The sequence below is a fragment of the Oryctolagus cuniculus genome, chromosome 7 (assembly GCF_964237555.1).
Source record: "Oryctolagus cuniculus chromosome 7, mOryCun1.1, whole genome shotgun sequence".
NCBI lineage: Eukaryota > Metazoa > Chordata > Mammalia > Lagomorpha > Leporidae > Oryctolagus > Oryctolagus cuniculus.
The window spans coordinates 113,269,718-113,295,008 of NC_091438.1; the positions used below are offsets into that span (position 1 = coordinate 113,269,718).

General features: G+C 43.2%; 1 protein-coding gene and 1 long non-coding RNA gene across 24 annotated transcripts in view; one reads left to right on the plus strand and one right to left on the minus strand.

Moving 5' to 3' along the window:
- The window catches only part of LOC138850643 (uncharacterized), a 122,519-nt gene extending 97,804 nt beyond the window's left edge, over positions 1-24,715 (plus strand). For all 3 annotated transcript variants that reach the window (XR_011390687.1, XR_011390685.1, XR_011390686.1), the window contains 3 exons: positions 16,590-16,693; positions 17,771-17,813; positions 18,485-24,715. This is a non-coding gene — a long non-coding RNA (uncharacterized lncRNA). The remainder of the gene's footprint in view (positions 1-16,589; positions 16,694-17,770; positions 17,814-18,484) is intronic.
- The window catches only part of FGGY (FGGY carbohydrate kinase domain containing), a 532,663-nt gene that overhangs the window by 85,851 nt on the left and 421,521 nt on the right, over positions 1-25,291 (minus strand). For 4 of the 21 annotated variants that reach the window (XM_070078414.1, XM_051857704.2, XM_051857705.2 and 1 more), the window contains exon 15: positions 11,078-11,205. The exons of the other annotated variants lie outside the window; for them this stretch is intronic. In XM_070078414.1, the coding sequence (XP_069934515.1) occupies positions 11,078-11,205 (128 nt within the window). The remainder of the gene's footprint in view (positions 1-11,077; positions 11,206-25,291) is intronic. 21 annotated transcript variants of the gene reach the window in all.

Below are 25,291 nucleotides of genomic sequence, written 5' to 3' on the forward strand. Positions count from 1 at the left end.
TAGGGAATGGATTAGTGTCCAAAGAAATGCAAGCAAATTCTGACTGATTCTCAATGAATTAAAGAAACATTTGGAGAGGGGGCATCTAGAGTTTTCTGTGTGTGTAATGATAGGAGTGGGAATTGGAGGGTGGGGATGGTTTCAGTTAACCTAGGAGATGATGACGATGATGATGACAGTGAAGGCGATGGGAAGAGCCAAGAGCCATAATAGAGTTCTACTTCATATTTTGATGAAAAAATATTATATCTGATATGCAAGCCTCTCAATAAACTAGCATGCTCTTCTTGCCACTGTTAGGCAGTTGCCTAACTCTCCTCAGACTGTAGCAAGATATCTAAGTGAGGTCTAGGTATCAAGTAACACCACATTATGTTTCCAAACAAACATCCCAGCAGAGCAGGTAATAGAATTATTCTTTAAAAAAAAAGAAGCAAAACTGTGTTTAAATTCCGAAAGTTCCGAAAACATCTCAGCACTCGGAAGGAAAGCCGGAACCTTCTCTGGTATAGGTATTGTTCCGTGCACTTGCAGATGACAGAACTGAGGCTCAGAGAGGCCACTGACATTGTCCCACATCATGCATTTAGCAACTTAGAGAGCTGGGACTGCAGTCCAAGACTGCCTGCATGGAAACTCCTCTTTTTTAACCTCCAACTCCCATTGCTTCTCTGTGGCTGACTGAAGACCTGCTTAGGGGCTATAAAGGAAATTGGGAGTGGGCTAGTGGGCACAGCACATGATTCTAGTTACCCCATGTCACCTACTTGCAAAAGGCTGGAAGAGGAGGATCTGGCTTTGCAGAAACTGCTTCCATTACTGCTGTCAATATGCTCCCCACTGGAAAGAAGTCTCAAATGTTCAGTACACCAAAGCCTCCACAGTGCTGAGGGTTATAATCAACAGACCACAGAGAACAGGCTCTGTGACATTAAGTATACAACTGGGAAGGGAGGGAATTCTGATCCATGGGGCAACACGGGTGACCTTATGCTGAGTGAGATGATCCAGTCACAAGCCGACAAGGACTGTTTGATTCCATTTCGGGAAGTACCTGGAGTAGTTAAATTCATTGAGAGTAGAAGGGTGGCTTCTGGGGGCTGGGGAGGAGGCAAGGGAGGGTTGTCAGAGAGGATGGAGTTTCAGTTATGTCAGATGAAAAGTGTTCTAGAGACAGGTGGTGGCGCTGGCTGCAAATTGGTGTAAATAAACTTAATACCACTGGATTGCACACTTCAACATGGCTAAGACAGCATATTTTGCATTGTGTCTTTGACCACAATTAAAACAAGCAAATGAAAAAGAAAACAACCAGAAATGCCTCCTCCAACAGTCATCTACACTCTTCTCTTGTATGGCAAAGTACAGAGTGCGATCTTTCAAAATATTCAGAAATGCGGCCGGCATTGCGGTACAGCAGATTAAGCTGCCGCTTGCAATCTCTCATCAGAGTGCTGGTTTGAGTCCTGGTTACTCTGTTTCTGACCTAGTCCCCTCTTAATGTACCTGGGAAGGCAGAGTAAGATGGCCCAAGTGCTTCGGTCCTTGCCACCCACATGGAGACCCTGGCTCCTGGCTGTAGCCTGGCCCAAAGCTGGCTGTTGCAGCCATGTGGGGAGTGAATCAGCAGTCGGAGGATCCCTCTCTCACTCTGCATCCCCCTGCCTTTCAAATATATAAATACCCAAATCTTTGAGAAGTGAAATCGTTCAGGGGTCCTTTTTTCTACTTTTCTGGAAAGCAGGAAGTCTTGGGGGGAAAACAGATTTTTCTTTGAATTTTTGTTTTAAAAAAACACATAGCATTTTACATCTACATATTTGTTTGAATTCTCATCCTAGTTTGAGAATTCAAACAGCTCTCTGGCCATGAACAGAGCACTCCCCTCTCTGGATCTCAACTTCCTCACCTGTAAAAGGAAGGCGTGGTGAGGTGACCTCTGAGGGCCCTGCTGGTTCTAAGAGTCTCATTCCCACTTTTCCCAATGTGCATACTGCCTAGTTTCTCAGGTACACGTTGCTAATCACTGACTCTCACCAGGACGATTTTGAGAGCCACTTTTCCTAAAGAGGAGCAGCAGAAGGCTGCGGAGTGAGGTCAGCAGACAGGAGGCTAAGGGAACTATGGGAGGAAAAGGAGAGGTGGAGTCTGATAATGTGAGGTTTAGCAGTGGGTGGGCTTGCCCAGGGAGGGAGGGAGCAGGTACTGGAGATTCCTAGGCATGAGGCATTTCCACACAGATAAAACTAGTATTTCACCGGCTGTAGGAATCCATGTACCATCTTCACAGCTTCCACATCCAGGTACCCTCTGCATAATGCTTAGTCATGAAATAGTTTTCTAAATTCTGAATACAAATCTTTTTCATTTTTCTATTAGATGTTGTCTTATTATAAGCAAGAATGTCCATGAAAACCTAGGTTAGATATTCTATTTTTTCTGACATACATTAAAATAAATATTTAACTACCACATACCAGCTAAAATTATCTTGAGTGCCATTCATGATGTGTGCATTTTGGGCAATGCCAGATTATCTTACTTTATCCCATTAATGACAGCTGGAGCCCACGGAGTTTAGTAATCCACCCACTTTTGAACTAAACAGCATGGGCTGGTTCATATTCTTCTCATCTTTAGCATGGATGTGATCTATAAAGTTACATTCATGGAACTGTCAAGTTTTAGATTTCATGGATGGTAACACTTCCAAAAGGACTTTGGAGACTGATTCAGGTTAGAAAGGTTTTATTTTGCCATGTAAGAATGCAAAAAAGTATTCTCACCATTTTAAAACCATAGGACTTCTTACACTGAACAACTGGAAAGGAGATTTCTCTGGATAACATACATAAACAGTCACTTAAGGAAGAATTCATGACATTCTGCCTACTTTTCCAGATTTTTTAGCCTATTGAAAACTCTGACATGGGTCAGTCACCATCCTGGCTCAGCATGGGGGACCACAGCGTAACGAGAGATGGCTTTGGACCTGGGCAGATCTAAACTGAAGTCCTGGTTTTCCATTAACTGTATGTGCAACCATGGGACAAGTCACTTCACTCCTCTGGGAGCCTCCATGTCCCACCTGTAAAGAGAGGGGACTACTCACTGACATGGGCAGTAGATGCAATATGTTCATGAGATGCCTATCAAGTGCCTGACTTGTAGGAGCTTCTTCCCAATCTCATTCCATCTACTCTAGAAGGTTGCTATGAGGGTACACTAGGTCTAAGACCGGGCAAGAGCCTATAAACTCCGTGTGTCACAGAGTGCTAACCCGTCCTTTGGGTCTCAGCTTAGAAATTACTTCCTGGCCGGCGCTGCAGCTCACTAGGCTAATCCTCCGCTTTGCGGCGCCAGCATACCAGGTTCTAGTCCCGGCCGGGGCACTGGATTCTGTCCTGGTTGCCCCTCTTTCAGGCCAGCTCTCTGCTGTGGCCAGGGAGTGCAGTGGAGGATGGCCCAAGTGCTTGGGCCCTGCACCCCATGAGAGACCAGGATAAGTACCTGGCTCCTGTCATCGGATCAGCGCGGTGCGCCGGCCGGAGCGTGCTGGCCGCAGCGTGCCAGCCGCAGCGTGCCGGCTGCAGCGGCCATTGGAAGGTCAACCAACAGCAAAGGAAGACCCTTCTCTCTGTCTCTCTCTCTCTCACTGTCCACTCTGCCTGTCAAAAAATAAAAAAATTTTAAAAATTTAAAAAAAGAAATTACTTCCTTTGGGAGATTTCCCTTGACCTACATCCATGTGTGGGTCAGAAGCTCCTTCCTCTGGGACCATGGCACCTGTACACTGCATCCTCTCACCACGGTACTGGCTCCACCAGGCAAATGCTCCCCCTCCCCAGTAGACCCATGAGAACTCACAGAGGTTAGGAAATAGATTGGTCTGTCTTGTCATTGTTTCACCACCATCCAGCGCATAGTCACTGCCAAAGCAGAATTAGAGCTCTTTCAACTTCGTCGGTGGACACATGAGTTGAAGGGAGGATCAGTTGTTTTGAAACCTGTTTCTCTTCTTAATGCATGGTAGTTTTGTCCAGGGGTTTATGGCATCATTTCTCAACATTTGTTCCTTGAAACTCTTTGGGGCCGGCGCTGTAGCACAGAGGGTTAAAGCCCTGGCCTGAGGTGCTGGCATCCCATATGGGTGCTAGTTCTAGTCCCAGCCACCCCTCTTCTGATCCAGCTCTCTGCTGTGGCCTGGGATAGCAGTAGAAGATGGCCCAAGTGCTTGGGCCCCTGCACCCACATGGGAGACCTGGAGGAAGCTCCTGGCTCCTGGCTTCAGATTGGCACAGCTCCAGCTGTTGCAGGCAACTGGGGAGTGAACCAGTGGATGGAAGATCTCTCTCTCTCTGTCTCTACCTCTCTGTAACTCTGTCTTTCAAATAAATAAAAATAAATCTTTTTTAAAAAAGAAAACCCAATTATCTTCAAGTAAACTTGGAAAACATTATATTCTTTATGCCTCCCCAACCTGGGTGATTCCCAATGCATGTTTATATATTAAGGTTTTAATAGAAGTCCTGCTATGTGGACTGCTAGTTAACTTGAACATAGTAGTTTTCAAACTGATTATTTCCAAGAATACCTTTTAATATACTAAGGGACACTCTCTGGGAAATCTTGGGCTGCAGAACTGGGTCTCAACACATTTTTCTCATGGTCTCCACCAATCTTTGTCCTGATCTCCTTTCCCACTTAAAACTGCATCTTCTCCCAGGGAGGCATACAGTTTAGACTTGAAGGCAACACAGACAATGGCATCTTTGATAGACAGGTGAGCAACGACCACTCCAGGAACTGACCAGAAGTATTCTGACGATGGCTGGGAATGCCTTCATGTGGAGCTTTCGCCATTCAAGGCACATGTGTCATTTTAACAGCTGTTCTTCCACCTCCTCCTTCCTCTTTCACTGCCTCACAATCACCACCACTGTCAATATTTACTGCATACTGCCTACACCAGGCATGTTCTCAATGCTCTTTCTATACTAGCTTACTTAATCCTTACCTTAGGAGGGCAGTACAGGAGTCATCATCATTCTACAGAGGGGACAAGTGAGTGCAGAGAGCTAAGGAAGACTGGAGTTTTGAAAGATGGGTAGAGCACTTTATATAGGTGGATACAAAGATATTTCACTGATTGAGAAGCTAGGGCTCTAAGCATTGAGGGAACATGTTCACCCAGAACAGATGGTCAACAGCCATATCCATCTAATTGCAAAGCTAGCTCCTTCTACCACATTGGCCTATCTCTTGGTATCAATATGTTATATTTGTTAGTTACTTTTATTTTTTATAAAGCATTTACATAGTCCTTATTCTACTGAAGCCTCTTGAAAATGCTTAAACAAATCTTACTTATTTGTTTTATAGGTCTTGAAATTGAATCTCAGAAAGCTACTATTTTAGTAATATTAAAATTAATGATAACTACTGCCCATTTTTGACAAGCTGACTTGCTCAGTGCAACAGAACTCAGAAAGGGCAGATGTGAGGCTCAGACTCAAGTCTTCCACTGCCAAGTCTAGAATTTGTCCCACCCTCTAAAGATGGGCCTCTCCAATGTGACCGTAGCATGATTACCCCAGCTGTGGCAGCAGAGAGAAGTTTACAACATCATTTTGGCATTCGGTTGGTGTGGCTTTTAGTGACTCAACATCTGCCATTAATTAGATTTCTTGTTGCCATGGTGATGGTTTATTGTTGTAAGGTTGATAAGATGACCAGTTCAAGAATACTATCTTCTCCTTTTTCCCTGCTACTTTCTAACAAAGTTTTTTTTTTCTTTTTTATCTTCTCACCTAATACAGTAGACCTTTTGCCACATAATATGATGCAGTGTTTCTCTAACCAGGACCCCCTGTTGCTGATAATCTTTGTAGTTCATGAGAATTTCATTTTCTTTTGTTCAGAACGGAGGCTTTGTCTAACCAACTTTGGTTCACATTTCATCTCTGCCACTTATTAGCTCTCTGAACATGAATAAATTAATGTTCTTTCCCATGCCTTCTTTTTTTGCACCTGGAGTAAGGGGTAATGAGACTTAACTGGAGATGTTATTTTGAGAATCTGATACAGTAACTATATAAATAGTTACTATGTAGCTAGTAAGATGCTACACACAGAAGGGAATTACTGGATGCTCAGGAAAAAGTAGATAATAGCAGTCTAATAGCAACAATTATTATTTACCAAGAGATGAGATGAAACAGATTTAGGATTGTCAGTTGAAGTTATTTGCTTTAATTCATCAATCAATTATTCTAATTTCTTCTTCCATTTAACTTGTTATTTTCCTTCATAGAGCTTGACCTAAGATGTAGCATATATTTCTTATTCTGTCTCTTCCATCAGTCTGGAGATGTAATAAGGACTAGGACCATGGTTATTTTGTTATCACTATACCTGAATGAACAACATTTACCGTGTACCTCTCTGTGTTGGACTACGTGTTAGATAGTGGAGATACAGAAATAACTTAAGCGGGAGTCTTACTCTTGAGTTATTTATGAAGGGTCTTCAAAAAAGGATTCATGGAAATGTTTGTTTTAACAACTATGCATGAATTTAAATTTTTGCACCGGAATAAAATCATGTTTTATTTCTCTTTCTCCATGAACTTTTTGAAGTTCCCTGGTACATAAAGGACCTGTGAAAATGACAAAATAGAAGAAATAGGGCACTAATCTGCCACTCCAAAAGAATTTTTTAAAAAATCCAATGACATTAATGGAATTAAATCTTCAGTGATCTTCTAGCACAAATGACTGATGTCAGGCATGAAATCCTCAAAGCTCTAAGCCCCAAAAATGATTCACAGTGTTAAGCCCCTAAAGTAATAAAAAATTCCCTTTGAAACATACAGCTAAAAAAAAAAGAAGAAGGAAAGAAAAAGAAAGGAGAAGGCCTTGTTGAGCGCCAGCTCACTGACTCCTCCCAGAACAGTCTGATCCCCTCTGCCAGTGCAGCAAGAGGTCAGATCCCCAGACAGAAAATCAATCTCCAAGAGTAGTGGGGTAGAGTTTCTTATCCACCCAGGCCACGCCACACAGTCTGTTTTCAGCAAGGGGGATGAGGCCCAGCGGCCCACTGTACACTCTCAGGTCAAGCTGATAGTGCCAGGAACACACGCATCTGACAGAAATGCAGGCACAGAGATGACATGGTGAGAGCCCTGCAGCCACTCTTTCTCAAGGCCTAGGCTATTCTGAGGTCATCTTATCATTGTATTATTAAGTATCACTATTCAGAGTCCCATGCTTGTGTTCCACAGACCCTCTGAAGCCGCCATGCAGTGAGGAAGGAGAGAGACTGATGGCTAAGCCACAGACACAGGCCAGGCCACCCTCCGCATACTTTATATGTTGGCTCCCATAGATTCCACTGCTTTAGGCTTGTATGAAAACTGGATCTCTTTTTTTTTTTTGACAGGCAGAGTTAGACAGTGAAAGAGAGAAAGGTCTTCCTTCCGTTGTTTCACCCCTTAAATGGCCGCCATGGCCGGCATGCTGCACCAATCTGAAGCCAGGAGCCAGGTGCCTCCTCCCAGTCTCCCATGTGGGTGCAGGGCCCAAGGACTTGGCCATCCTCTACTGCCTTCCCGGGCCACAGCAGAGAGCTGGACTGGAAGAGGAGCAACCGGGACAGAATCCGGCACCCCAACCGGGACTAGAACCTGGAGTACCGGCGCTGCAGGCAGAGGATTAGCCTAGTGAGCCGTGGCGCCAGCCGAAAACTAGATCTTGATTCTTGCAGCTTAAAGATTAGGAAAATGAAGTAAAAAGGAAAATGAAGTAAAAGGAGGTTGATCTTTTATCCAAGTCAAACCCTGAGTTATTCAGAAACCATACAGACACTAACAATGGGGAGCAAGTGAGACTCACAGGGAGCAAGTTAGAGCTAGTGCTGGTGTGCACAGGGAACTCTGTCTCCAGAGAGACACATCAGGCTTAGCCGCTGAGGCCTTCTCGTCCACTGAATCCAGGAGCTGGCTTTCTGCATCACCAGCCACAGTGGATGCCTTCTTAGCTCCAGGGAGATTACAGAGAACCTGTAAAGCTCCTCCTCCGGTTTGAAACAACATCTGTGTATCTGGCATCTACTCCAACTAAGGACGCGTGCGACCTGGACCCTGACCTAGCAGCTCACATGCATTGGGAAAGCCGACACTGAAACTTCTGAGTGCAGTGCTGGAACCAAGCACAGGGGCAGGGCAGTGTGGAATGTTCACCAAGAACCCACACAGAGAAGGCTTTCTGCACTCCACAGTATGCAGGCTACAAGGTCAGGATGTCTGGTTTATATCTGAGCTTCACCCATGACTACCTGTGTCACCTGGGGCAAGTATCTGCCCTCTGGCTCTCTGATTCAGCTTTCTCGTCTGCAAAGTGCAATCAACATCAGGACCCTAGGGATGGTTGTAAGTAGCAAGGGAGTGCTTCAACAGGGTCTGGAGCACACTAAATGAATCCTCTCTGCTTTCTTCTTTAGGACCCCCTTGAAGGTTAAGGGTCCCAGCTCCCCACCACACTACAATAGACTGGAAATTCACATTCACAGGAAAAGCCTCCTGTTTCCTAATGGTCAAAGCACTGGCTTAAATCTTCAGATCAGAACTGTCTATAAATTCTCCTCCACCACCTGTGGTGGTTAGGCAGTTTGCTGGATTGGGGATGACTGCTGCAATCTAGTTATCCAAACCAGTCTGGCTTGACAAGGTCCCCAGGCCTCAGAGATGCTGAGCGGTAGAACAGATACAGCCAATTTGGTAGGAGTTTCACCCCCAGCCATTCTACCCAACACATTGGCTCCTCCAGGCCAAGGCATCAGTTGATGGGGAGGGGCTGTTGGAGAGGAGAGGAGATGAATTAGGGCCTAGGGTAAGGTAGGATGTTTTCTTCCCATCTGTTAGGGACATTGACTCAGAAGGTGACTTCTCTGAGTGAAATAAGTCAGTCCCCAAAAGACAAGTGTATATTTTCTCTGCTATGTTGTAGATAGAGTACAAAAATAATGCATAGGAATGAAATGGACATCTTATGATTTGATTGTTGTTTTTATCCTCATTTATACTCTTGTGGAACTGTGGTCTCTCTACTTTTTATTTGTTGGATATTATAGTCAGTGGTAGTACATTAAGCCTGTGATTATAGAGTGGATCAAAATTATGCTTTTGTAAAAATTAAAGAAAAAGAAGAAAGGAAGGAAGGAAGGAGATTGAAGGAGGCAGAGGGGAAGGGAGGAAAGCACAGTTATCTTCATAGAATTGTACCTACCTATGAAATACACGAAATCTGTTCTCTTTATATTAATAAAACATTTTTAAAAAATAAATTCTCAAATGTGAGATTTTTACAACATGCTACACAAAAATGCTCTTGAGTGAAACAGGATAGTTTTCAAGGGGCATTCAAAGAGTGTCCTTGGGGTAGGTGTGTGACCTAGCAGATAAGATACTTGTGTTCCACAGCAGAGTAACTGGGTTCTGTTCCTTGCTCCAGCCCTTGACTCCAGCTTCCTGCTAATGCAGACCCTAGGAGGCAGCAGGTAATCGGGTTCTTTCCACCCACATGAGAGACCCTGATTGAATTATGGGCTCCCAGTGTTGGTCTGGCCCAGTGATGGCCATTGTGGACGTCTGGGAATTGAATAAGCTGATGGGAGCCCTTTCCTTTTAGAGTCCCAAATTAGAATTTTTTTTTTTTTAGATTTATATATTTGAAAGAGCAACAGAAAAGAGATACACACACACACACACACACACACACACACACAGAGATCTTCCATCCATGGGTTCACTCCCCTCAGAAGCCACAACAGCCAGGCCTGGGTCAGCCAGAAGCAGGAACTCCATCCTGGAGTTCATGGATGGCAGGGGCCCAACTATTTAGGTCATCTCTGCTGCCTTCCAAAGTGCATTAGCGGGAAGGCAGATCAGCAGCAGAGCAGCTAGAACTCCAACAGGTACTCAGATAAAGAATGCCGGTGTTGCAGGCAGCTGCTTAACCTGTTGTGCCACAGCAGGGCCACTGGATGGGAGCTCCTTCTGTGTCAGACTGGCTCTTTACCTTTCCAATAAACAAATTCATTTTTTTAAAATAAAAAGTGCTACCCATCTATTTCAGGGACTCATCAAAACTGCTGGAGACAACTAATAAACTTTTTGTGATCACAAGCCATTATTCTTAAGGAGGAAACAGCATTATCATCTCAAAAGCATTTATGTTGTTGATCTTTTAAAAAGCTGAGACTTTCTACCTAAGACATTTTTTTAAACCACTAGACAGTTAAATGATGAGGGGGTGTTGTTCAAAGGATGCTTCCAGTTCTCCTGATCAAGTTCCTAATTGACTTGTTTGTAGCTAACAACCCCCACCCCAAACAACTGTGGTCCTTATATATCCAGTCTTCTCTCTTCCTCTGCTGAACTGGGATCCTTCCAGGAGGTAAGCTGATCCCTTTTCTCTCTGCATCTGTTTCTCTGCTCTTAGTGGCACCACTGTCTAAAATGCCTTCTTCCTGCTGCTCCTTTGGCTGTCCTACTTAACATTTCCCTCACCCAAGCTCATCTCAAACCCCAGTTGTTCTCCAAAGCCATACTTCTCCCTCCCACTTGTGGCCACAACCAGAGTAGATAATGTTAACAATACTCTCTGGTTTCAGCTTGCTTCAGTTGTATTTCTGTTCTTCATTTTATTTTCTGACCTGTCAGCTCCTTGAAGGAGGGCAGCCTGGACTTACTTTTCTTTTTTCATTCATTTTAATTTCTAAAACCACGTGGCCCTCTACTACAGACTCCTGTACTTGGATGTCACCAGTCTAAAGAGCACATGCTTGAGGACAGAAAAATCTGCTTGACAGAACAGTGTGAACTTGATAGAATAGTGTGAACTTGATAGAACAGTGTGAACTTGGGGGAGTTATTTCAATTTTTCTGTTCCTTCATTTGTAAAAATGGAAAAAAGATATTTTTTCACATTTGCCTATTCTGAGAATTTGGTAAGAAGGGTTGAATATTGTTTGTGTAAGGAAATGTCCACTGCACCCCATGGGAGACCAGGATAAGTACCTGGCTGCTGCCTTCGGATCAGCGCGGTGTGCCGGTCGCAGCGCGCCGGCCGCGGCGGCCATTGGAGGGTGAACCAACGGCAAAGGAAGACCTTTCTCTCTGTCTCTCTCTCTCACTGTCCACTCTGCCTGTCAAAAAAAAAAAAAAAAAAAAAAAAAAAGAGAGGAAATGTCTATCAGACCAGAGTAATATGAATTATGTATGCAGCTTTCCTACTCTCAGCTTTGAAAAAGGAAAAAAGCTTAGAAAACCTTGAGGAATGGATACAAATAAATGAAGGCTCTGAGACATGAACTTCAGTCAAACACTCCAAATGCCACTTCTTAATAGTGATGTAATTCTGGGCAAGCCACCTGCCTCTTTGACACTTCGTTTCCTCATTTGGGGATGAGGATAAACGCAAATCTACTACAGCAACTCACTAGAATAATGAATGGTCCAGAGCTGTTGCTCAAAAGTGAAGAGTTTCTATTTCTTTTGACTCAGTACAATCTTGTACTATGCTTGGCTATCACTTGCAGTCAAGTCTTGCCTCCATGGAGAGCACTTAGGGCCAGTGGCCCCAGTGCCTAATCAGGGTTGGGCACAAGGACACTATTCACTATGATGCTTTAGTCAATTTCTTTCTTTTTAAAAGCAATCTTTGAATTCCATTTTACTACCAACATTTTTGAAAAAAAATTTCTTGTCTTTATTTAGTCAAAGTGAACTGCTCTACAGGATAACCAGCTGCCCCTTCTCCAGTTGGCCTCGCCCATTCCCATAGAGAGAGAAGAAGGGAAATAAACTCACTGTAAGGACTCCCCTTTTACTATTTAAAATCAACTATATCCATCAGAGTTTCATCAGAACAAGTGAAACCCCTTTAGATCTTTAAACTGAAATAATTTCATATAAGCAATTGATTTCGTAAATGACAGAAGAAGTCGGGAGGCCAGATAGGTGATGTTAAAGCAGCCTAGATCAGCAACAGGAGACATTGCTACCCTCCTTAGGAACCAAGGGATGATAGGAGGCAGTGCTGTGACCAGAGGCAGGAGCTGAGATTGTCAGGCTGCAAATGAAACCAAAGAAGGACTGACTGGCCAGAACTGGGCTGTCAGAGAGAATCTGGGAGGTGGAATGGTGCAGAAGATACAGTGAGAGAAAAGATGACCCGACTTCGGCCCATCCTGTACATATTTCTTCTTTTGGCATCTCCCATTAACCAAACTTATCCAGAGACCAGGTGCAAGGGTGCCTGGGCAAGAAAGGGAGAGCAGAGCAAGGAAGGGATGAGTAGGCTCTCGAAGAGCAGTCAGGCAAAGACCTACCCAGTTGTCGTTCAGTAACACAGATGAAGCACTAATAAAGCATGGAGTTGGCTAACAATGACAGTCATCATAAACATTACCGTCATCTTGCATGACTCTCTTTACTAGTCCATTCATACCAGCAACTATGCCAAATATGTCTTGTACATATTATCTCATGTAATCTCCACAACATGCGTAGTAGTCCTATTTTTACAAATGAGGAAACAGGCTTAGAGAGATGAAGTGATTGGCCTAATGCACAGTTGTAAATTCTGAACTCGGGATGGAACCCAGATGGGGGTGATATGAGAGGCTGCCCTGCTGATTAGAGGCCAATTTTATTGCTTATACTCTAAGTCATGCTGCTAGTAGTCAAAACAAAGAGGACCAGATAAGTGGGACATGTAACTTGCTTGTAATTATGGGGAGGGTATTTTATTTTAAAGCCCTGTATACTCTGTGAGCCTTAAATTTGTTCTAAAAAACAAAGTAGAGATGAAAAATATTAGAGTATAGCAGACCACTTATAAGTGAAAATGTTTCATGCAATTATCTAAATGGACAAAAAAAAATACATCCCTCAGTGCAGTTTATAAAGTCCATGGTGTTCTGCCCTGAAGGTAACAGGGTCTATTTGCAAGGAGGATGCCAGCTTCCGTGGCCTCTCTGTAGCTCGCTGTTTACGGATACTTGATAGGCTTTACCACCTGTTGCCCTTCTCACTTGCTGGGCACTTCATTTTAGCACTTCTCTGATGCCAGGTTCTTGACTAGCTCTCATTCTGGGGTCCTCTAAGACACGCCTAAGCCAGTGATACAGCTTTGTTTGTGACCCTGGCTAGGGAAGGAATATTCAGGGATATGCTATCCATCTGCCAAGCCAGGTATCCTCTGTACGGCCCTTGGAGTAAATGACATCTCCAGAAATTTAGAAACCTGGGTTATCCTTAACCTGAAGTCAAATTTCAATGTCATGCTCTGGGCATTCAACAACGTAGTATATCATGAATTCTGATTCTTCTATACAAGTTCTGTGTAAGGATTTCCAGGTTTTACTTTTTTTTTTAATATTCATTCATTCATTTATTTGAGAAGCAGACAGCAAGAAAGAGACACACAGACAAAAAGTGATCTCTCATCTACTAGTTCCTTCCTCAAATGTCTGCAACAGCTGGTGCTAAGCCAGGCTGCATTCATGAGCCAGAGACCCAACCACTTGAACCATACCTGCTGCCTCCTAGGGTACACATTAGCAGGAAGCTAGAATGGAGAGAGGAACAGGGACCCAGACCCTGTCACTCCAATGTGAGATGCAGGTGTCCCAAGCAGAATCTTTTTTTTTAACTTTTATTTAATAAATATAAATTTCCAAAGTACAACTTTTGAATTTTAGCGTCTTTTCCCCCTATAACCTCCCTCTTACCCACAACCATCCCATCTCCCATCACATTCTCCATCAAGATTCATTTTCAATTATCTTTATATACAGAAGATCTACTTAGTATTTACTAAGTAAAGATTTCAACAGTTTGCACCCACACAGAAACACAAAGTATAAAGTACTGTTCAAGTACTAGTTATACCATTAATTCTCATAGTACAACACATTAAGGACAGAGATCCTACATGGGGAGTTAAGTGCACAGTGACTCCTGTTGTTGATTTAACAACTGACACTCTTATTTACGACGTCAGTAATCACCCGAGGCTCTTGTTATGAACTGCCAAGGCTATGGAAGCCTCTTGAGTTCAGCAACTCTGATCTTATTTAGACAAGGCCATAGTCAAAGTGGAAGTTCTCTCCTCCCTTCAGAGAAAGGTACCTCCTTCTTTGATGGCCTATTCTTTCCACTGGGATCTCACTCACAGAGATCTTTCATTTAGGTCTTTTTTTTTTTTTTTGCCACAATGTCTTGGCTTTCTATGCTTGAAATACTCTCATGGGCTTTTTAGCCAGAACCTAATGCCTTAAGGGCTGATTCTGAGGCCAGAGTGCCATTTAGGATATCTGCTATTCTATGAGTCTTCTGTGTATCCCACTTCCCATGTTGGATTATTCTCTCCTTTTTAATTCTATCAGTTAGTATGAGCAGACACTAGTATTGTTTATGTGATCCCTTTGACTCTTAATCCTTTCATTATGATCAATTATGAACTGAAACTGATCACTTTGACTAGTGAGATTGCATTGGTACATGCCATCCTGATGGGATTGAATTGGAATCCCCTGGTACATTTCTTTTTTCTTTTTTTTTGACAGGCAGAGTGGACAGTGAGAGAGAGAGAGAGACAGAGAGAAAGGTCTTCCTTTGCCGTTGGTTCACCCTCCAATGGCTGTCGCGGCCGGCACACTGCGGCCGGGACACTGCGCTGATCCGAAGGCAGGAGCCAGGTGCTTCTCCTGGTCTCCCATGGGGTGCAGGGCCCAAGGACTTGGGCCATCCTCCACTGCACTCCCTGACCACAGCAGAGAACTGGCCTGAAAGAGGGGAAACCGGGACAGAATCCAGAGCCCCGACAGGGACTAGAACCCGGTGTGCAGGCACCGCAAGGCAGCGGATTAGCCTATTGAGCCGTGGCACCAGCCCTCCGGTACATTTCTAACTCTACCATTAGGGGTAAGTCCGAGTGAGCATGTGTCAAACTGTACATCTCCTCCCTCTCTTTTTCCCACTCTTATATTTAACAGGGATCACTTTTCAGTTAAATTTAAACACCTAGAAATAATTGTGTGTTAATTAAAGAATTCAACCAATGGTATTAAGTAGAAGAAAAAATACTAAAAGGAATAAAATAGTAAATTGTTCCTTGATATTCAGGACAAGGGCTGATCAAGTCATTGTTTCTCATAGTGTACATTTCACTTCAACAGGTTTCCTTTTAGGTGCTCAGTTGTCACCAATCAGGGAAAACATATGATATTTGTCCTTTTGGGACTGGCTTATTTCACTCAGCATGATGTGTTCCAGATTCCTCCATTTTGTTGCAAATGACCAGATTTCATTTTTTTTTTTTACTGCTGTATAGTATTCTATAGAGTACATATCCCAGTCTTCTGTTAATGGGCATTTAGGTGGATTCCATGTTTTAGCTATTGTGAATTGAGCTGCAATAAACACTGAGGTGCAGACAGCTCTTTTATTTGCCAATTTAATTTCCTTTGGGTAAATTCCAAGGAGTGGGACGGCTGGGTTGTATGGTAGGGTTATATTCAGGCTTCTGAGCAATCTCCAAACTGACTTCCATAGTGGCTTTACCAGTTTGCATTCCCACCAACAGTGGATTAGTGTCCCTTTTTCCCCCACATCCTCACCAGCATCTGTTGTTGATATATTTCTGTATATAAGCCATTCTAACCCGGGTGAGGTGAAACCTCATTGTGGTTTTGACTCCCAAGCAGAATCTTAACCATTACGCTATCTAGGTTAGGTTTTAAAGAAATGACAAGTTTAGACTTTGGTACCAGGATGAACCAGGTCTCTCCTGAAGAACTGTAACCACCATATGACAACACATCTCCCAGCTGGAGGCCTGAAGCTCATTGAACCCAGAGACCAGATCAGTACTATAGAGGTTTGGTCAATCCAGTTTTAAAATAATCTGGGTTTCAATATCCTTAGGAATTCCTTTTAGCACTAAAACCATGCTAATAATAGTATTATTTTTTTTTTAAAAAATTATTTGACAGGTAGAGTTATAGACAGTGAGAGAGATACAAAGAGAAAGGTCTTCCTTCCGTTGGTTCACTCCCCAAATGGCCGCTATGGCCGGTGCTGCACTGATCCGAAGCCAGGAGCCAGGTGCTTCTTCCTGGTCTCCCATGCGGGTGAAGGGGCCCAAGCACTTGGGTCATCCTCCACTGCCTTCCCAGGCCACAGCAGAGAGCTGGACTGGAAGAGAAGCAACCGGGACTAGAACCCGGCGCCCATATGGGATGCCAGTGCCACAGGCAGAGGATTAACCAAGTGAGCCATGGCGCCGGCCTCACTAATAATAGTACTTTTATACAACCTGGCACAGAGTCAGATCATCTTGCCCTTGTCTCTCCATGTTTATGTGGCTTGGCTTGTACCTGAACTCATGTGAATCTAGAACCCCTGCCACCCCAAAATAAATGGTTGGTATATTTTCTTCTTTCTCAATAGCTTCTCACATGTTGAGTTTTACTCTGATAGTCTGCTTGGTAATTTATTGTGAACTTCCTTAAATCCTTTACAGAAAAAGAGAATGAATGGCAAACAAGTTATTTGCTCCTGAAGCAAAACTTCCAAGATGAATGTAAGCAGCTGCGTCACCATCACATCCCAGGGCCAATGATTCTGGTGAGTCACTCTGGCCTGCTCCACCTGCCCCTCATACGTCACCTGTTAAAGCATTAGCACAGCTGCAGGCTTAGCCTTACCATTCCCTCAAGCAGAAGGGAGAAAGAATTTCTTCCTCACTAGTGAGGGGCCTGGATTTCCTCACGTGGCATCTGCCCTATTTCTAGTGTAGGGCATGGAAGTCTGGAGGATACGTGGAAGGTGAGTCTGCAGCCAAATCACCTGAGTTTAAATCCCCATTCCCCCATTAGCCATCTATGTGAACCTAGACAAGCTACTCAATGTCTTGGTGCCACAATTTCCTGTTTTATATGGTAGACTGATGATGCCAGGTACATCATAGGATTGCTTGAGGACTAATGCACAAAATAATCACAGTACTTTTCCATGTAACCTGCCTTGTGCTAAATGTTCTTTCATTCATAGAATCTTTGCAGTGGTTCAGTGGGGGTAGTTAATGCAAAACTGAGTATCAGAGAAATTAATGCCCCACTGAGTTTGTTCACATAGCTAACATGCCAAGAAAATGCCATCACCCTCGGGTGTAACAAGGTGACATGGAGGGCTTCCTTCTCTCTTCTGCCCATTTGATTTCCTCTCACTCTGCCCACCATGGATTCAGCTCACTTATTCTCTCTCTGTGATCACCAGACTTGGCAAGCAGTTGCCAGAATACCATATGTCTGGGCCTCCAGCAGTTATCACCAGCACTCACTATGGTGACCTGAATGGTGAGAGATTTGTTTGCTGGGCCTCATGTTCTCTCTGCTTCCAGAGGAGACACTTCACTGCAGAGAGGAAGAGCAGTGACTTGGGGACCCGTGGCCCCCAGGTCAGTCCCCCAGCTGCTGATCCTCCAAGACCTGGTTCAAGGATTGCCTCTTTGGGAGGACCACCCTAGCCCTCAAGAGTGGAAGACTCCTTCCTTCTCTGGTGCCCTGCTCTGCAGTTGGGTAATAATTAGAATTTAAACAAAGAATGGCCAACAGGAAATAAAACCGTGTTGCTTTATACATACTAACAGTTCACTCCCTATGACAAGAATTATATTGTATCTCCAGATCTTATCTTTTACAGATGAGGGCTCTCAAGCACAGAGCAATGAAGTAACTCACCGGAGGTAAGTGGCAGAGCAAAGATTTGAGCCCAAGCCAGCGGTCTTTGCCGGGACATTTTCATCATGACTTTCTCATACTGGGTCCACCCTCCCCCCACTAGGCTGGGAACTCCTTGGCCACTGAGATTAGGTCTAATGTTTCTTTGGCCTACTACCATCTAGGATTGTTCCTGTCACATGGAGGCCCATCCTGATGAATGGTGCTTCAAAGAATGAAACAGGGATCCCCACAGCCTCCTCTGAACCAAGGCCAAGTTCACGTGTGCCTTGTCCCAAGCCAGTCCTCTGTCCTCTGACAGCCCAGCTACTACAGCCCATGACTGTCTCCAGCAGCAGAGGAGAGCAGAAAAATGCATCCTGGCATCACAGGAAGCACTTGAGTAAACGGTGGTGCATTAATGGGGCAAAAACAAGCCAGGGGAGTGATGAATTTGGCTTCCCCTTCAATATTATGTTTACACAAGTTGATTATATAGCACTTAATTACTAATTTGCCCTACTTAAACCAGGAGTGCCTTTAATTTTTAATGAGGTAAGGGAAGAAGATGCCTTTACTTAGTAAGGAGTAGCTATTTTATTTCCTTCTCTTGTTCTGCCCAGCCAATTAATAACACTTCTAAGGAAATACATCCCTCTCATGAGTCTTTCTCCTCATCTTCTCCCCGACCTCCCAGGTTCAAAAAGAAATGCAAACAGACAAGAGCCGCTTAAAAAACAAACGAACTTACTTCCCCTCTGACCTGGCTGGCTGGACAAGAAAAGCCCTGTACAGTGGAGTAACATGGTACCCATAAATGGTACTATCTGATAGTGGGGGGTGGGTGTGGCTGTGTCTATTTCCATAAACCACAACTTGATTGTAACCAACAACACAGTAAACAGCCATGGGTCTCTAAGCAAGGCAATCCCACCCCATTACAGTCCCATTTTGTTTGCTGGGTGTCAATGTCAGATCACTTTAAGGATGGTCTTGGGGAAGCCTAGATACTGAGAAGGGCATGCACTTTGGAGTCAGATCTGATTTCATGCTAGGTCCATCACTTGCACATTGCTTATTCTGAGTGCGTTTCCTATCTATAAAGGAGAAGTGAATAACTTGCAAAAATTAAATGCTATCTAAAGTGCCTTAGCACCCATGTCCAGCTTGAGTAGGTGCTGAAAAATATTAGCTTGCCCCTCCCCATTAGCAGGAAAATGAAAGCAGGAATAACAGAGTCATCTGGGGTGACCTGCAGCATGCTTCTCATTATTAGCAGGGTTAGGAGTCCAATTCAGTGCTACTCCAGGGGCCCATGTGTAATGACAAGAGAGCTTGCCCCAGACTGTAAACCAGCACACTGACGTTCATGGAGAACATCTTGCTGTGAATCAGATGGCATGTGAAGAGTGCACGTGGTGACAGAATTGATTTACATTCTGAAGCAAGTGCCTTATCTCATCACAAAGCCAACCCAGCCACTGCCAGACTGGACCCTGGTCCACGGCCCGCTGAGTAGCCCAGCCTAGAAGACTATGTTGGACACTTCATGTGTTCCTGAAATCCTGCCCCACCCTTCACTGAGCTCAGACAGGCTGACCTGTGTGGACTGTATCAACGAGTTCCCTTGCCCTTTGATTTTAAATCCAGCCAAAGAGGAGGCCAGCAGCAGATCACAGACAGAGAGGAGAATGGGGTTCACACAGCCCTTTCCTCCCAGGGTCACTTGCAGCCAGCTGCCTGGGCAGTCTCTGCACGATCCTCTTTTAAGGGCTTCCATGACTGCACTGTGCTCTGGCCTCTTCAGGCTTCACTATTACAAACCCCAGGGTACCACATTCTCCCTTGTGACTTCTCTACGCCTTGCCCACTGTTTCAAAAATGCTCTCTCTTTTAAACTCTCTAAAATTATCCCAGGGGTAGACATTTGACCTAGTAGTGAAGATACCTGAGATGCTGCAAGCCCATATTGAAGTACCTGAATTCCAGTCCCAGCTCTGTCTCAGTTCTGTTTTCTGGTAATATACACCACAGTAGGTTCAGGTAGTTGTGTCCCTGCCACCCACATGGGAGATGTGGACTGAGTTCTTGGCTCCTGGCTTCAGCCAGGCCCAGCCCCAGCAGTTACAGATGCGAGCTGTCTCTGTGTGACTGTCTCTCTGCCTTTCAAATAAATAATAAATACATACATACATAAATAAAAATTTTAAAAAAGAATTTAAAATAATCCTAATTGGAAAGCATCTTTTGTTTATTTGTCAGGATACTGACTGATACAGTGACATTTTAATGCACATCTAAATTCTCAGCATCTACTACTCACACCAGCTTTTACACAGCAGCAATCACACGTAGCTGCAGAAGAGTCCATTTCCATCTGCAGCAGAGTGAATAGTTGTTGATTTTGGATTCCTGGACTAGGATTTGGGTTTTGGCTCCGTCACTTTCTTGTTATTGTCTCAGTGAGTCACTTAATCTCACCTTGTTTTCTCACTGGCAAAATTATAATGATAACACTATAGGCTGTTTCCTTTTTATAATTTTTAACATAGCACAAGATGTTTAGGTCTGCAAATTTTTTTGAAATGCATATTCTAAAAGGCAAATCTCTCAAGTTTCTGAATCAGCGGTACTTTCTTATGGGTCACTGCAGAGTATCACATACCTCCACTGAGTGACTGTGAGGATGATTTCGTGTTTCCACCTGTATATACCTCTTGATCATTTTCATCAGTGCTGCAAACTAGACCCTTTCATAGACTTTAGTGAAAAAGGGATTTATAGCAGTGTGAAGTGCTATCTTGAACAAAATCAAGTTCAAGAGTTAGGCAACCTCTATTTTAGAGATACAAATCTGTAATCCTTCCAAGTATCTAAGAATTCTGTAGATATTTGGCCACTGCTTCTTTTTATAAAAACCTAGTTCTTAAGTTTCTGAATAAAATTGCAAGGGAAGAAAGATATTTAGGAACAATGTATTTGTGAGTCCAAATCTTCATGTTAACAACAACAGTCTTAAAAGTGCCTTCGAAGCAAAGCTGCTGATTAAAGTGCTTCATACTGTTCCCTTCTATAAAAAAGTAAATAAGAAGATTATGATTGAAAGCAAATAAATAAAGCAAGAGTATGAAGTTTTTCTCAGGCAAAGAATCCAAAAATTTCAAAACTACAGAGCACCCTTCCTGTTTTAATCTCTTTGGTCAACACTCAACCCAACAGTGATGACAAATGCGTGATGCTGAACTTTTCTATGAACCCTACCATATAAAATGTGGCTGAGTTGCTATATTGGAATCTGTGCCCTTTCCAAGCAATGGGTATATACTCCCTGGGTTATCACTTGATAGATTAACAAGATCCTGGACTTGAATGTCAATCAAGGTTGTACAGTCTCTGTGCTTCAAACCCTCATCTGCACAGTGTTAACTGTCAACAAGTGGGTTAACAATTCCACAAACAAGAGACTGAAAGTCACAAGCCCTGTTCCTATCTCATTTTCTAAGGGACAGGAGAACCAAACGTTATATATGAGGGTACTTCAAAAAGTTCACAGAAAAGTGGAATTGAAAGTTAAATTTTTTGGTACAAAAAATTCTGAGGAGCTGGCCTTGTGGCCCAGCAGAAACCACCACTTGCAATGCCAGCATCTCATATCTCAGTGTTGATTCAAGTTCCAGCTGCTCTGCTTCTGAGCCAGATCCCTGCTAATACACCTGGAAAGGCAGGAGAAAATGGCCCAAGTACCTGGGCCCCTGCTACCCATGTGGGCGATCAGGATGGAATTCCTGGCTCCTGGCTTTGGTCTGACCCAGCTATGACTCTTGCAGCCATTGGAGAGTGAACCAGTGGATCTCTCTCTCTCTCTCTCTCTCTCTCTTTCTCTCTCTCCCTCCCTGCCCCCATCTCTGCCTTTCAAATAAATGAGTAGGTCTTAAAAAATCAAAATCAATGCATATATTTTTCAAAATATGCATTTTCCAAGAGCTTTTTGAAGTCCTCTCATATACATTCATTTCAAAATTTTTTTTCATAAAAATAAACTTATCTTTTAATTTCATTTTCCATGAACTTTTTGAATACAGTCATAGGTTAGATTCAAATAATTTCTGAAAAACAGAATTCTAATTCTGAGATGGCATTTTGACCTTTACATTCATGGTGTTATTATGCAAGCTCAATTGATTTATGCAAGCCAGTATACTTCTAATTAATCAGAATCTGAATTTGGCATTATTTGGGGGTCGGGGGTGGGGGTGGTAATTCTTAGAAAGATAAGAACATACTATTAACAAGGTGCGACAATAAGTATAATGAATGTTAGTACCAACATACCATTCTTAATTTAATTATTTAAATAATTACCATCTGAAGCTTGTTTTTGACTTCATATAAGACACTGACATGTGGCACAGGATACTCCAGAAATTCAATCAGAAAAATGAGTCTGTTTAATTAGAAACCAGTGTCTCCTACCTTCAGAAACACATGCTTAAGCAGCAAAGGGTAAAAGGCTATGGTATATGCTGATAAGATCAAGACCATATGTGAGTCAATAGGCCCACAAGAGGCCTGGAAGTGAAAGTTAGAAAGAACTGAAAGTCACAGCGAGTCCCCTGTACACAAGAAATGCTGGAGTTTCCTACACTATCCTTGGTAGGAGCATAAATTCTAACTGTGTAAAAATCCTAAGAGTTGGACAGAATTTTTAACTGAACAATACCTACATAACTTTATGGGCATAATTTAGGGTGTGTATAAAAATTTAGCCACAGAGGTGTTACTTCTAGCATTCTTTTAAAAAAATGGAGGCAACCTAAATATTCAAGACTTGGAAACTGGTAAAAAAAAGTCACAGTACATTCCATAAGGTAGAAAATTATGTAGCCTGCAGAAATAATGAATAAAGGGGCCAGCTTTGTAGAGTAATGGGTTAAGCTGCTGCCTATGACGCTGGCATCTCATATGGGCACTGATTCAACTTCCAGCTGCTCCACTTCTGATCTTGCTCCCTGCTAAAGGCCTGGGAAAGCAGTGGAGGATGGCCCAAGTCCCTGGGCCCCTGTGCCCAGTGCAAGACATAGATGAAGCTCCTGATTTCTGGCTTCAGCCTGGCCCTGCCCTGGACCTTGTGGGCATATGGGGAGTGAACCAGTGGATGGAAGATATCTCTCCGTCTCTCCCTTTCTGTCTGTAACTCTGTCTCTCTAATAAATAAACTTAAAAAATCTTTTAAAAAATAATAAATAAAAAAATTTACAAAAAGGTTTACCATATATTAGCAAGTGAGGGACAAAGGCTAAACAGTATGCATTGTATAAACACATTTTTATAATAATAATAAAACACAGGATGGGTATATGGTATAGTGGGTTAAATCATTGTTTTGGACACCTGCATCCCATATCAGAATGCCTGGGTTAGAATCCTGGCTCTACTTCTGAGTCAGCTTCTGCTAATGGGCCTGGGAGGCAGCAGATCATGCCACAAGTATTTGAATTTCTGTCAGTCATTTGGAGACCAAGAGTTACTGCCTCCTTGCTCAGTCTGGCCCAATCTGAGTTATTGTTGGCATTTGCAGAGTGAACCAGTGGATGGAGCCTCTCTCTCTCTCTTTCAGATCAGTAAATTAAACTTAAAAAAATTATTGGGAATGAAATTTTAAAATATGTTTACAAATTTTTTTTTCTTTAAAACACAAGTGGCCAAGCAACACTGTGGCCTAGCAGGTAAAGCCTGTGGTGTTGGCATCCTCTATGGGCGCCAGTTTGAATCCTAGATGCTCCACTTGCAATCCAGCTCCCTGCTAATGCACCTGGGAGAGCAGTTGAAGATTTCCCAAGTCCTTGGGCCCCTACACCCATGTGGGAGACCCAGAAGAAGCTCCTGGCTCCTGGCTTTGGATCCCCAGCTGTTCTGGTCATTTGGGGAGTGAACCAGCAGATGGAAGCGCTCATTCTCTCTTTCTGACTCTCTCTGTAACTCTGCCTTTCAGGTAAATAAATAAATATTTTTTAAAAAAAGTACAGAATGATTATAAATATGTTTACAAAGAACAAAAAGAATGGAAACTACAATATTAAGCAGTTCATTAAATAACCCCAAATGTGTAATTTGAGGGTAGTATTTCATATTTTCTTTCATTTGAATTTTCTTATTTTTCTCCAATGAATGTGAAATATTGACTATACTCCAATAAGGAGGGGGTTACCAGGAGAAAGCAAGCAAACCAAGAATGAATGCTCCAAGGAATGGATGCTTCCATACTTCTGAGCATCCGTTACATTTCAGTCTTTCCAAAGCTCCGGAAGTTAAGATCATGACAATCAGTTTTCCTTTGCCAATTGTCTAACTCGCGTTTATGGTGTTAGAAATGCAAATAGAACTAGAAATCACACAGAGTTGACTCTCAGAGAATGTAGTAAAGTGGGAGACGTATGCAATATCACGGGCTTTGAAGTACAGAAATGGTGATGAATGTATCTGGCTCTAAATGGAGCAAGTTTCATGGGAGGGAAAAAAAATAGAAACAGAGGCCTCAGCTAAGCAATGAGGCTGTTTGCAAGGACTGGCCTTAAGGGTGGACCACTGTGGTCAACAGATAGTTTATCTTGTGGGCACACATTACAGCAAGGGTGAATAATCAGGGCTCTCAACTGGCTACTTACAAGGACTGGTCTGGGAGGCGCAGGAGTCTGTCTGGACCGTGACAGGGAAGGCTGATGGTGGGAGTGCATGGAGTCAGTGGTTTATAGGGGCGGTAACATTCAACACAGCGGGAGAAGAAAGGTTTTTGATTAATTGGCCTCATTGTCCTTACACTGGTACTCCCTGTAAAATGATTGCTGATTTCAGTTTGAGCCCTTATCTCTTCTCCTTTTGCTGGTTTTTGCTTCAGATGCTTCCTCCACTGTTTTTTTTTTTTTTTTCCCTTTTCTTTTTTTGGCAGGGGGAGGAGAGAGGTAGGCAGTTCAAGATAAATAACATGGTTGGAATCAAGGCTTGTTTTGTATAAATAATCTTGGGAAAAAACCTGCCTCTTGAGATAAGAAATTATAGAAAGCTAATGACATCTGCAGGGGGCCGGGGGGAAGCAGAAGGTGGAGAGGCATTTTATATTTCTGCCTCTGTCGTTAGATTGGGTTTTCCCCCGCCACATCTTGAGACTGCGTCTTTATTTGTTGTTGCTCTTCCTAGAGCCTCTCCGCTGTCTGTGCTTAGAAAATGCAGGCCAGTTGATAGTTCATAAATTCAGTTTTTTCCTGTTAATTTTCTAGGACCTGGGAGCCTATAGGGATGCTTCCAACTTCTAATTATAGTTTTGTTTTCCAGGGTATTCAGAATTAGAGAGGGTCGATTTGTAGTGCACTGATGTTGAGGTGGGGGAGTGGCCAGGTGGAAAGGTCACAGGCTCAAGACTACATGGATGCCACACTCCACTGAATACAAGGAGGGAAGAGAATTCCTTTCGTTGTGTGTCCACTCCAAACCCAGTATGTGAACTTCT